Source organism: Periplaneta americana, chromosome 3, assembly GCF_040183065.1.
Source record: "Periplaneta americana isolate PAMFEO1 chromosome 3, P.americana_PAMFEO1_priV1, whole genome shotgun sequence".
Lineage (NCBI taxonomy): Eukaryota > Metazoa > Arthropoda > Insecta > Blattodea > Blattidae > Periplaneta > Periplaneta americana.
Window position 1 is genome coordinate 161,410,487 of NC_091119.1, and position 12,801 is coordinate 161,423,287.

At 37.4% G+C, this 12,801-nt stretch overlaps 1 protein-coding gene across 4 annotated transcripts in view; it reads left to right on the plus strand.

The window, feature by feature from the left end:
- The window catches only part of tho2 (THO complex subunit 2-like protein), a 135,189-nt gene that overhangs the window by 50,289 nt on the left and 72,099 nt on the right, over positions 1–12,801 (plus strand). For 3 of the 4 annotated variants that reach the window (XM_069822181.1, XM_069822179.1, XM_069822182.1), the window contains exons 23-26: positions 1,219–1,550; positions 1,635–1,821; positions 3,453–3,702; positions 12,071–12,111. In XM_069822181.1, the coding sequence (XP_069678282.1) occupies positions 1,219–1,550; positions 1,635–1,821; positions 3,453–3,702; positions 12,071–12,111 (810 nt within the window). The remainder of the gene's footprint in view (positions 1–1,218; positions 1,551–1,634; positions 1,822–3,452; positions 3,703–12,070; positions 12,112–12,801) is intronic. The other variant, XM_069822180.1, reaches the window with a different exon arrangement.

Here is a 12,801-nt window from a genome sequence, read left to right on the forward strand (position 1 = left end):
CATCATTCTGTATTCACGTCCTGGCAGATTGGGTGTATTCCAGTTCTTAATCTGCCATCACCCACTATATAATGATCACAAATGAACAATACATATGTCAACCTATAAGTACAGAGCGTTCGCCTACAGGTGGGGCCAGGGAAGCGGCCTGCCTGCAGTGTGGCTTGCGGGAATCGTCTATTAGTAAGCTTCCGCTTTCTATACTAATAACATGCACACAAAAATTTTTCTACATAGTACTAACCTTGTTATAAGCGATGTTGGAAGTGATGTCATCTGAATCCACTCATTTCTGGCATCTTTTAATAAAATTATCATTCACATGAATAAGTTCGTTCTCGGTAATTTTCCTAATCTCTCTTGTTATATTTGCCTTCAATTCATCTGATTTCATACATTTTTTCTTCCGTCAATACTCTTCGTTTTCCGCTTAGGAATTGTAGCATTTAGCGACCTTATTGTCCTTAATTTGTTAACAAGACGTCTAACAGTTTCTCTACCCGGAATTGGAACACCCGGATATTTCACTTCAAATTGCCTACGCACCTCTCTACATGACTCTGTTTTCACATATGCATCATACGTAAAAACTCTCTGTTCAAGCGTGAATTTTGCGTTTTGCATTGTTCACAAATTTTAAACACACACTGAATATTTAAGCAACTGTGTTAAGAAACTGCACTGTACGTAAAAACACTACAAGAGCTGGCTCACAACTGATAACTTGTCGACCTTGATCGTCGAAGTGTCTCAACAACTTTGTGCACAAAGTGGCGTATCAGCACATGAGACTTTCTTGGCCCCAACCGTAGGTGAATGCTCTGTATATACTAAGTATCTGTTTAACATTTATTACTACTACTACTACTACTACTACTACTACTACTACTACTACTACTACTACTACTGCTGCTGCTGCTGCTGCTGCTACTACTACTATTACTACTGTTGCTGCTGCTACTACTCCTACTCCTGCTACTGCTACCGTGACTACTACCACCATCACTACTACTACTTCTACTACTACTACTACTACTACTACTACTACTACTACTACTACTACTACTACTGTTATTTTATAATATGTATAAAGGGGATGTAAAAAGTCAATACACGATTAAGTACAGTTGAAACTTAAATAAGTTTAGAATAGGGATAATACTTTGAATCAAGTTATTTTTGTATTGTTTTATAATATAGCTTTATTTCTGTCTGCAGCCTTCCAAGTCACAAGAAAACGCATCTGTCAAACAAGAATTAAGTATTAATCCAACAACGGCTGTTGTTGTGAAGCAAGTGAATGGAGAAATTAAGCAAGAAAAGGAACGTTCCATTGAGAAGACAAAGGATTCAGGAACAGCACGAGAAAGTAACAAGGAAAGAAGTGAACGCAAGAGTGCAGGCAGACAACAGCAGCATCAACAACAGCAGCAGCAGCAGCAGACAACATCTGCAGGAGAATTGTCAAGCAACAAATCAAGCAGTATTTCTAAAACAAATCTCATCAGTTTATCCGGAACATCTGAAAGCAAGCGTGATACCATTTCAGGGTAAGTTAAATCAAATGTTGTCTGCAATCTAAAATAAGACTAAATTAGGTGGAAAGTATGGTACATATCTTATATTTATTGCAGATCTAGTAAAGAGAAATCTGAGAAAGAGAAAAACAAGGAGAAGGATTATGAAGTAAAAGAGAAAATATCAAAGAAGGAAGAAAGGAGAGAGGAAGGAGAACGAGAAAAACGCTCAAAGGAGAAAAAAGAAGAGAAGGCAGCCCAGAGAGAGGAAAGAGCATTGCAAAGAGAAGAAAGAGCATACCGAGTAAGTAGTACTTCTGCATAAACATATCAACATACAGCCTTGGGTGAATCCCACAGTCATACTTAATGCAGAGGCGAATTTATTAATAGGCTAAGTTGGCAACAGCAATTTTCGTAGCAGCATATTTTAAAAGCATTATAACAGCTAGGTTTGCATTGAGGGTAAATAATTGTTGAGATATTCATGGAACCTAAGCACTGATGAAATGATCTGTAGAAGAGGGTATGTAGTCCCTTGCATCATCTGACACCCCTCCACTTTCCACTTTAATTCAGGACTAATTCCTCTTGTAAACACAGCTTTTCTTGTTTGTGGAAAGTTAATGATTTACCCTACATTAAAATGTGAACGAGGCCAGACTGGACTTGGCTGTACCTGGGACAGATCCTTGCATTTAGACTTGCTTTGTCTTATTGTGTGTCTTATACAGGGTGGAAGTGAAATCTGCAGATTGAAAAGGATGATATGATACATTTAAATGAATAGAAAATCCATGTTACTTTTTGTGTTTAAATTCATAATAATAATAATCCATGGCGCTACAGCCCGTGAAGGGCCTAGACTGACAAGCCAGCTGCTGGCCTCACGCCCACATGCCGAAGCAGAGGTGGACAATCATCCAACCGGAATAGAGGTATTGTGTGGTTAGAACGATGATCCCCCCAGCCATTGTAGCTGGCATTCGCAACCGGATTTCGCTACCTATCATAGTTCCCCAAGTGCATCACGATGCTGGGTGGGCACCGGTCCCATACACTGGCCGAAATTTCATGAGAAAATTTCTTCCCCCATCGAACCAGCGTGCAATGCTAGTCCTAGGCGGGATGCCTTAGACCGTGACATTACAGCGCAGGACATTTAAATTCATAGTTAATCAAAAAATTGTGTTGGAAGTTTCAGCAGCCTAGCAACATCATCGCCTCGTTCTTCTCGTAATATAGATGTAAAGGGTCAACAGAACTCAGATCTGTGTGTCTTAGTGAACTCCCTCCCATTTCCCTTTCTGGTTACAATGCTGCAAGCTGGTTGCATCGGTCATTGGCTTCAAATTAGTGGTTTTAAATTAAATTTACACTAAAACCGTCCATGCTATTGAAATACACCAGGGGAATAAATGATTCTTTATTAGATCTTCTATCGATGTAGACAATAATCACAATTTTAATCACAATAATTATCGAATAAGTGAGAGTTAAACATTTGGGGTGTGGGGACATTTTTTCTGGCAGAACTATGGACTTTACACCAATATGGTATTACACTTTTTTGTTACATAAAACTTAAGCTATTTGCTCTGAATATCTGCAGGGTTATTTCACTTCCACCATCTCCCATGATCGTGCAAATCCGACATGTGGTCTGAAGGCATTCGTGAAGCCAATGCTGACAGGTGGGTCATCTTGCCTCAGCCCTGACAGAGCCAGGTTTCATTCCATACAAATACCTGATAAGCCCAGAACCCAAAATAGAGATTTATAAAACCTTTGCAGGAATCTTACATTTGTAGTAGTTACCAATGAATAAGAAAGTGAGTCAGTGGTCACTTGTTTGTGTTTATGTCAGAATTAATAGAAAGAGACATACTTTAAAGGGAACTGTAATAATTAGTACCGGTAATTGTTTTGGGCCAGGAGGACCGCTACCTGGAGATGCCAAGCCCTAGCATGAAGGAAGAACAGGTGTTGCAGCGCTTCAGCGGAGGAAGTGGCGAGCGGTACTATGGAGGTAGCAGTGGAGGAGGGAACGATCGTAGCGGCCATTACTACCCACGTGAGCCAACCCATGATGACCGGGACAGAGACAGAGATCTCAGCAGCTTGTCCAATAGCAGTTCAGGTTCGGGCCACAGGCGCAGCCAAGAGCCGCCCGAGGTCGACAGAGGTTCGTTCATACTGCCTTAACCTTAGCCTTAGCATCACTTCTTTATTAGTTAGATTAGTCATGTTGAAAGTATAAAGTACCTTGCCATTGTCACAGCACCATTAAAATTTATCAAGCTTTTTTGCTTGTATATTTTCTTTCTGTAAAATTACATTATTGCTAGAATATATAGATTCTGAATAGTTCTGCTTCTTGCAATTAGAATTGCTTGTTTTGTTACTTACTAATAAACTTTTGTAATTGTTAGATTGTTTACATTATTGCTAGAACATATAGATTCTGAATAGTTCTGCTTCTTGCAATTAGAATTGCTTGTTTCGTTATTTACTAATAAACATTTGTAATTGTTAGATGTTTACATTATTGCTAGAACATATAGATTCTGAATAGTTCTGCTTCTTGCAATTAGAATTGCTTGTTTTGTTACTAATAACATCTGTAACTGCTAGATTGTTTACATTATTGCTAGAACATACAGATTCTGAATAGTTCTGCTTCTTGCAATTAGAATTGCTTGTTTTGTTACTTACTAATAACATCTGTAACTGTTAGATTGTTTACATTATTGCTAAAACATATAGAGTTCGTTGATCACGCACAGCAGTCGAATACACCAAAGTGTCCCCAAAAGTAAAACTCTAAATCAAGAGAGCATAGTGGCCAAGCAATTGGTCCATCTCTACCAACACACAGGATAATGCACGTTAAGGTGCCTGCAGGCAGAAAGACTGAAATGTGCTAACAAGCAAACATTCTGATGGGGGCAGATAAAAAATTAATTTTTTTTCTTTCATCATGTTAATAATGTCAAAAGAAGTGCTTATACAAATTTTGGCCATTTGATCGCAATTACAAGGACCGTAAAAAATAAGTTTGCCAGGGGCCGTTAACAGAAAGAAAACACAATTCCATTGAAAAAATTTATTGAAACAGACACAGCAATTGTTGAGCTGTTTTTCCACATATTCCCCACCGGAATTGAGACATTTGTCCATATCATATTATCGACAGAAAGGTGCAGACAGTATCAGACTCTGGTTCCTATCCCAGGCGGTTGACTTCTGCAACACAAGGACACAAAAATTGATCCCATGGTATGACAAATGCCTCAATTCCAGTGGGAGATATATTGACAAATAGTGCAACAATTGCTGTATCTGTTTCAGTAAATCTTTCCATGCAATTGTGCTTTTTTATCTGTAAATGGTCCCAGGGAAAATCACTTTCTGGACGGCTAAGCACTTCTTTTGACATTATTAAGATGGTCAAAGAAAAAATTTAAACTTTAGCTGCCCCCATCAGAATGTTTGCTTGTAAGAGGTATTCAGGTCAACGTCAATTTAATTTGCAATGTGACTACTCATGTAGAGCTGAGACGAGTAGTTATGGCACCAACCTGCGCGAAGTTTTCAATTGCCGGCCAGCAGGGTAGAGGAATGGGGGTTGTTTGGGTTATGGTTCTCAAGCTCAGAGCGGCAGGCATATCTGTTTCATCTCTTTCTAAAAACATTCGTCTTACCTTAGTGTCACCACTTTCCTACTCAAGAGTCCGAAGGTACCTAATGGAATTACGCCCGCTATTCCATCTTTACATTCTTATTCTCCATCTGAATCAGACGACTGATCTGTGCTGGAACCAGATGTCCCTAAGTTTATGGAAATGTTCTCCAAAATACTGTCCATCACATGCTCACTTTCAATGTAATTGTTCTCTACTTTCTTCACATAATCATACATTGATATCCATTCTTGGAAGAAGCGATTGCAGAGTCGGCCTCTGCTTATGCGTAGCCTATAAATTATAGATGAGTCTTCTTAGGACTTCCTCATCAAAACTGTCTACAGCTGCAACAATCTTCTTCTTCGGGTGTGATTTTTCCGGACTGGAAAAAGAATCTGCTATTCCTGTCTCAATATTTTTCCCTTCTTTACTGATTCTTGCCAAAGTTCGCTTTGAAATACCAGTGGCAGCCAGTACTCTTGCACACACGCTTTTCAATGGAATTGGTATTCCATTTACAGCCTCTTCTGATATGAATTTCCATACATTGTATGCTATTTCATGTCCTTGACTATGAACTACTCTATGGTTTCACACCTTAGACAATGCCATTATGACGACGCTCAGAAGGACAATGTTTTCAGTTTTAGCAATAGCGGTAGTAGCAGAACGATCTGAACACTCGGAATGCTAGTAACCAACTAACCCAACACCCCTCCAGTTGAGTGTGAGGGCGAGTCCAAGCAGACGAACTGAAATGCGTCGCTCGCGCTGGTGCCATAACTTCTCGTCCGGGCTCTAACAGTTGTAACCAAAGTCTCGCGTTTTAGTCCGTGATCAAGGCATGTCGGCTTGCACTAACATTAATAAAATTTCGGATCTTTGTAATTATACATTTCCAAACCCATGTCGTAATACTTTTTTTCCTTCTCTCTATATGAGAAATCCATTCCTGAAGTTTTGTCGTCGAGTTTTGATACATTCTGTATTCTGATATTCTGTGTTCGTTGTCAGTACATTATTTTCAGTGAAGAATTTTGATAAATGTATATGTATTTTTGCTTCTTTAGTCTACCAGTTTAGCATTACTGTGTAACTGCAGATGATTAATTTACTTTGTGCCATATAGTTACAAGCGTATCACAAACACAGAGTGTATGGAAACTAGATCGGGCATGGTAATGTAACTATACATGCTGAACAATGTGATTTTTTTTTGTCAATTCTTAATCTTTGACGTGTTGTTTAAACATATGGTTTAAAAAAAAAAAAGAAAAGGAATGAGAAAAGAAAATGATGAAAAATTGCTGTCTTTAATCAATCTGTAAATACAGGATTTTGAATGTCTTATATGGAGTCAATATGGGACAAGCTTTTGTAGTCTCAGTAGTCAGATATGGAATGTTCTTTACAATATGGGATAGCTGGCAATCCAATGAGTGATGCATCTATGCGTCATTTTGTAGGCTGCAAAAGTACATTTTGTAATTTATTACTGTCGGATTCTTTGCTATAGCATCTGATTACTAATAGAATTAAGGCTAGGATTCAAGTGATTACCAATAAAATTCTAGTTGTACTTCATAGGACATCTCCTTTTTTTAGAATAAAATATAAATTAGGAAAAAAAAAGTAATCAGCACAGTCAGTTAAATACACATCATACATTTTTGTAACTCAGAAACAAAAGAAGAATTATTGGACATGGTTCTTATTCACTGTAAAGCAACTGTATTGAACATTATGGAACAAATAAATCTGTCTGTCTATGATGTAACAGCGAAAAAGCTTGGTATTCTAAAGTCTCTTAAAATTTTAAGACATCTTGTCAAATAAAATAAACATTTGGTATTTCAGTGATCCTGGTAATAATTGTGAAGTGGGAGGTAATGAGGCATCAGATTTCTTGGCCTAGAAAGGTAGCAAAATCATTCCAAACTCATCTACACCTATGCTTTATCACACTTATTAGAATAATAAGATCGGAATATAACAATTTAATAAAAAAATTACAATGCTTTTAAAGCAAATGAGAAAAGAAAGTATATATTATGCAATATATCTAATTTAATAACGAACTTCCACGAAATTCTGCAGTGGCAACATTTAGATTTCTTAAGGCCATGATTGCGTCAGCAGACATTTACATAGAATAGGTATTGATATTGCAGAATCTTCTGCATGCCCTTTCTGTAATCTTAATGAAAATTTGGATCAAGATCATCTTCACTGACTTTTATTCAATTTTCCAGTTTTTGTACTAAATATTGGAATGTAAGAGAACAAATGACATCAACTGCTGATCAACATTAGATACCGATCAACATTTGGCAATGCTTACTGTAAATGCTAGGCACAAGTTTAAGTAAACATTTGTACTGTAAATGAATTTTTCGTTAATTTCATATTGATAGATATTGTATTAATATAAGACTGTCATGTTACAAACAAAATATTATGTTGTTTTCCTTTATGCATATTGTATAGTTCTAGTATTATTGTGTTTTTTCGTAGTTATATCACTTTAATCTGTTGTCTTTTGTGGCTCTCATGCTTGCCTCTAGATTCAAGTATCACAGATTCGATCCTGATGAAGGGTAATTGATTTTTAAATAAAAAATATCCTATGTATGGCTTCTGAAATCGATTTACTGTGTGTGAAAGTTCCTTTGGTAATGAATAAAATGAATAAAGGCAGAATTCTTTTTTCATACCCACCATTGCAGGAACTATTACTCCTTGAATCTCTTCACCATCTCGCTGAGTTGTAGACACTTCCGTTTTTTTCCCGGCAGAAAGTTTCACCAAAGTATGGGGGTAATATGAATGCTGTCTTGCAGCTTTTTTGCCAATAATTGTAACATGAAATATAATATAAACAGAAAAACTTTAAATTTAAATGTCATGTTGAAAATTCAGAAAAGTTCAAATTGTACAAAACCATTTTATAGAAAAACTTTAGCTCCCCCTGAAAGAGTAGAATTGTGCTCAGGGACAGATTCCTGAATTGAAATTAAAAAGTATGAAATACAATTTGTTTTATGTCTACTACGCAATAATAGTTGACTAGGTTGTTCCCCTTCATTATCATAGATTGTTTTATTTGTTCCCCCCCCCCGCCCCCCAATTTTAGAAAGACTGAGCATTCATTGCCTTTTATTTGTATGTAAAATTTGTAATATTGCCTTTTTATACCAAAACGTTAATACCACCTTACTATTGAAACTAAGAATATTAAGATTCTCCCAATATTAATAAATAACAAGTTAAATACATATAATATGTTTGTATTAAGTTCCCCAAGCATTTATATTTCAACTGCAACTTTCATGCTTCATTCCACTCTATTGTTTATATTTTTTTGTTCAAAGTGACTTATACTGCTTAGACAAATAACTGAACTTAATTTTATTATTAAAGGATAAAGGTGTACTTAGTATCATCTTACATTTTGCCATTTCTTGCAGTGCACAAGGCATTCATGCTACTACTACATCCTCCATTTGAAGCCATTTTAACTGGTAGAGTTTAATGTTAAATGTTTTGGCATTGCATGTCATGTCACTGTTTGGAACACATCTGATTACTTGCACAGTTTGTATATGTTTTCGAAACAAACACTGTATTTTTTCATAATATTCACATAGGAGGCACTTACTTTACATAAATGAAAACTCCTAATTTATCTACTTTATTACGAACTGAGTGTCTTTTCAACTTGTAATTGTTTACAGTACAGGTTAATCAATTATTATATTTCTGCACTGAGTGAACCAGTTGGGTTAGGTGTTTTCACATATAATACTTATAAGAGTGTAGGCATGTCATATCATTTTTATACATTTTGCCTGAATGGGACGACTCATCTGTGCAGGCTGTGTGCAAGCCATGCAGTCTGAAGTGTGAATGTATGTGTTTGAATACAGATACATTTAAGAACTGGAGTGATTACAGATGACCTTGGACTATGCAAAATAAGCAAGCACTGGTTTCCACATATATTGACAGTGCTTAAAGACCTGATAAAAACATCGTATACGTATTGTTTCATAGATAGGTTACCGATATTCTAAATTAACAGAAACTTTCGTAACTGCATAATGAAAAATTAATCACAGATATATATACAGTGACTGCACAAAGTGTTCGTACATCTACAAAATGTGATTAAAAATAGCTTCTGAGGACAAATGAAACGTCTGAAATGTTTACAAATAACAATATTGTGACTGAAAACTCTATACATTTTATTGGGTGTAGCAAAAAAGTAAAAAATCTAATAATTTCTATAACATATTTAACAAAAATTAAATCACTCCTATTTTCATACACACAAGAAGTTATCGTACACCTGCTATCAGGAATTCTTTATAAACCAATACCGCATTTCAGTACCTTGTAGGATTGCCCTTTACCACGATTATTGCCTCCAGCCTTTGTGGTATTAATTCTACTAATTTTTCTGTAATTTTGGAATCAGTGAAGTCCCATTCTTTTTGAAGAGCTTGCTTAAGACTTTCTTTATTTGAGAAATAATGCTTTCTTATGTTTTTGTCTAGAATAGCAAGAGATGTTCGATGACGTTAGTGTCAGGTGGCTGAGGAGGTGTGTGAAGTTGTTTTGGAGTATTGTAGAGCAACCATAATCGAGTGCTTCCCGCAGTATGTTTGAAGTTATTATCTTGCTGGAAAACAAAAGTACTTTGAAAACCCAACTTTTCAGCACTATCAAGGAGATTCTGCTTTAAAATGTTCACATACCATTTGCAGTCCATCAGACTATCCATAAAATGCAGTCTACCCATGCCCGAGGCACTCATATGACCCCAAACTAGCACTGACCCGCTTCTATGTTTTACTGTAGGCACAAGGTGTTGAGGATCTATCTCTGTATTCTTTTGTCGCCACACCATACTTCTCCCATCCAAACCAAAAACATTAAATTTGCTTTCGTCCGAAATAATTACCTTTTTCCAATACTCCATTTCTTTATCTCCGTATTTTTTCGCGAAATTAAATCATTTATGCGATTTTTCTTACTCACTCAACACTTTTTCCGGGCTATGCGACCATGAGAACCATGGCTGTGCTGGCTGAAACTTCCATACCTTGTCTTTCCAATTCTGCGACAACCTTTACTGCACTAATCTTTGGATCTTTTTTAAGTTCCCTAATAATCATGTGCTCATCATGTTCGGTTAGAACTTCAGGTCTTCCAGTTCTTGGCTTGTTTTTCACAGTTTTTGATGCGCAGAACCTATCATAAATTGACTGGATGGTAGACCGAGGTCTCCCAACAAGTTCTGATATGTCACATAACGATTTGCTCTGGTTATGCAGTTTAATAATAACTTTTCTTATCTCCTCACTTGTTTCCTTACGGTTGCTGCCCATTTTGACGTTTCAGCTCTTCATTCACTGCTAACGGAGCTCTCTCCCCGTCACAGCTGCACACACAGAGGCACACAAACGAGTACTGCCAAGACCATCCCCCCTCCACCTCTTCTTTTAGTATGATTACTTCAGGTGTACGATCACTTGTTGTGCCGACTTATGTATCATTATTGAGCTTTATTTAATTTTCCAAATATTGTACTACTTTTGTTGTTTTTATAGATAGCGTATTTGTGAGCGTCAGAACTCACTATTCTTAATTAGTGCATTATTGTATTCTCGTATCCTGCGATTCTCCTTAAAGTGTATTATAAACTGAATTTTCTAAGCGTACGAACACTTTTTGCATTCACTGTGTATTTTTTTTATTTATATATTTTTCTCTGTAAAGTATCAAGTGACCAAGAAAGCTGATTCGGCTTTCTTGATAAAAAGAAATATTGCTTTATTAATAAAACAAAGCAACTTCAACTTGAAAAATAACCTCAAAATATATTTAATGAAAATTGTTTCAGTTTGTTGAAATGTAAATTAATGTTTCATCTTCACATGCAGTATATCCCCGATTTTAGGTGACCTCCATTTAACGTTTTTCAGCATTTAACATTAAAATTTCATGTTCCCAATAATCATTACATATGATTAATGTACTTTTATATTCAATTTAACGTTGTTCCCTTTGCTGTAAAACCCTCATTTTGATGCAACGTGTAAAATACAAATTTTTTTTAAGAATCAATGACTTGGCAACGCTGCTGCCTCACTGCCACATGATTCACCCTCCCTCACTATGTCTCACTAGTAAAACACTCCGTACGCTTCCCACTGTCCACCACTAGAGAATTTTAGACCTACTGTAATGCAACTGAATGCTCGCCCACACTGCTGCAGCTTACCCATGAGTCAAGCTATGGATTGCGGGCAATCTGTTACCCGACATCCCCTGCATAGTGCGGTAACTTTTCGCTACCTCTCTCTGTATTTACACACTGTAATATTGAAGCAGTCCCGCGCCGTGGCGTCGCGGTCTAAGGCATCCTGTCTAGGACTCGCGTTACGGAATGCGCGCTGGTTCGAGTCCTCATGGGGGAAGAAATTTTCTCATGAAATTTCGGCCAGTGTATGGGACCAGTGCCCACCCAGCATCGTGATGCACTTTGGGAGCTATGATAGGTAGCGAAATCCGGTTGCGAATACCAGCTATAATGGCTGAGGGGATCATCATGCTAACCACACGATACCTCCATTCTGGTTGGATGATCGTCCACCTCTCCTTCGGCATGTGGGCGTGAGGCCAGCAGCCGGCTGGTCGGTCTAGGCCCTTCACGGGCTGTAGCGCCATGGATTATTTATTTATTTAATATTGAAGCAAGAAAACCGAATGAATTTTCTTGGTCATCTATTATATATTGCGAACTTATATTTTGTTGTTGTTGTCGTCTGTACTTAATTGTTGTATTTTCAATTGTTACAGATGTGAAACGCAGAAAGCTGGAAGGCAGTTCGTCCTCGAAGGTTAGTATCCAAGTCTCCTAGCATCGCTGGCTGGGGGAGACAACTTGCAGCTTGCAGGCAGGCTGGAAGGTTTTCTGGGTTACAGACGTGAGATACAAGGTCCCCACTTCACCGCACGGCTACATGGATACCCATTCCGTCCCTCACACCAACCAACCAAGAGTATGTGCATCTGTCCATGTGCCAGCCAGAGAGCAGCTGATGCACCCGTTACTGCCAAGTAGCTTGGCCTGCCTGGTGTCTGTTCACATGTGTAGTGTTTCTTCTTGGGAATCTATCCAATCTGTCATTTTTCCCAGTGGCTAGTGGGGTGGAAGATGTAGAAGGTTTTATAAGTATCGAGATTAAAGGTCGCGTTCATTACTCTCTAGACTTTGGGGTCCAGGAGAAGATATTATTCAACAATGCTGGCTTAAGAACAGTTCTAGGTCACAGTCCAAGTCAGATATTGAAATTTATTATCCAGTGAGTGTTGTGAAGGGGTTTACGAACTTAGTAAATGTACGCGGCTCCGTTTGTCAGAGGATGATAGATTACGTCTGAGTTTGTGATAGAACAGAAGAAGCAAACGCAAATTTTAATTAAGGTAGAATACATATAATGCAATACCAAAGCGATTAGTGCCAAAATTCTACAGTATTAGATTATATTGGCACTCCTAAAATAAGGCATAAAATATTTAGAGATCTC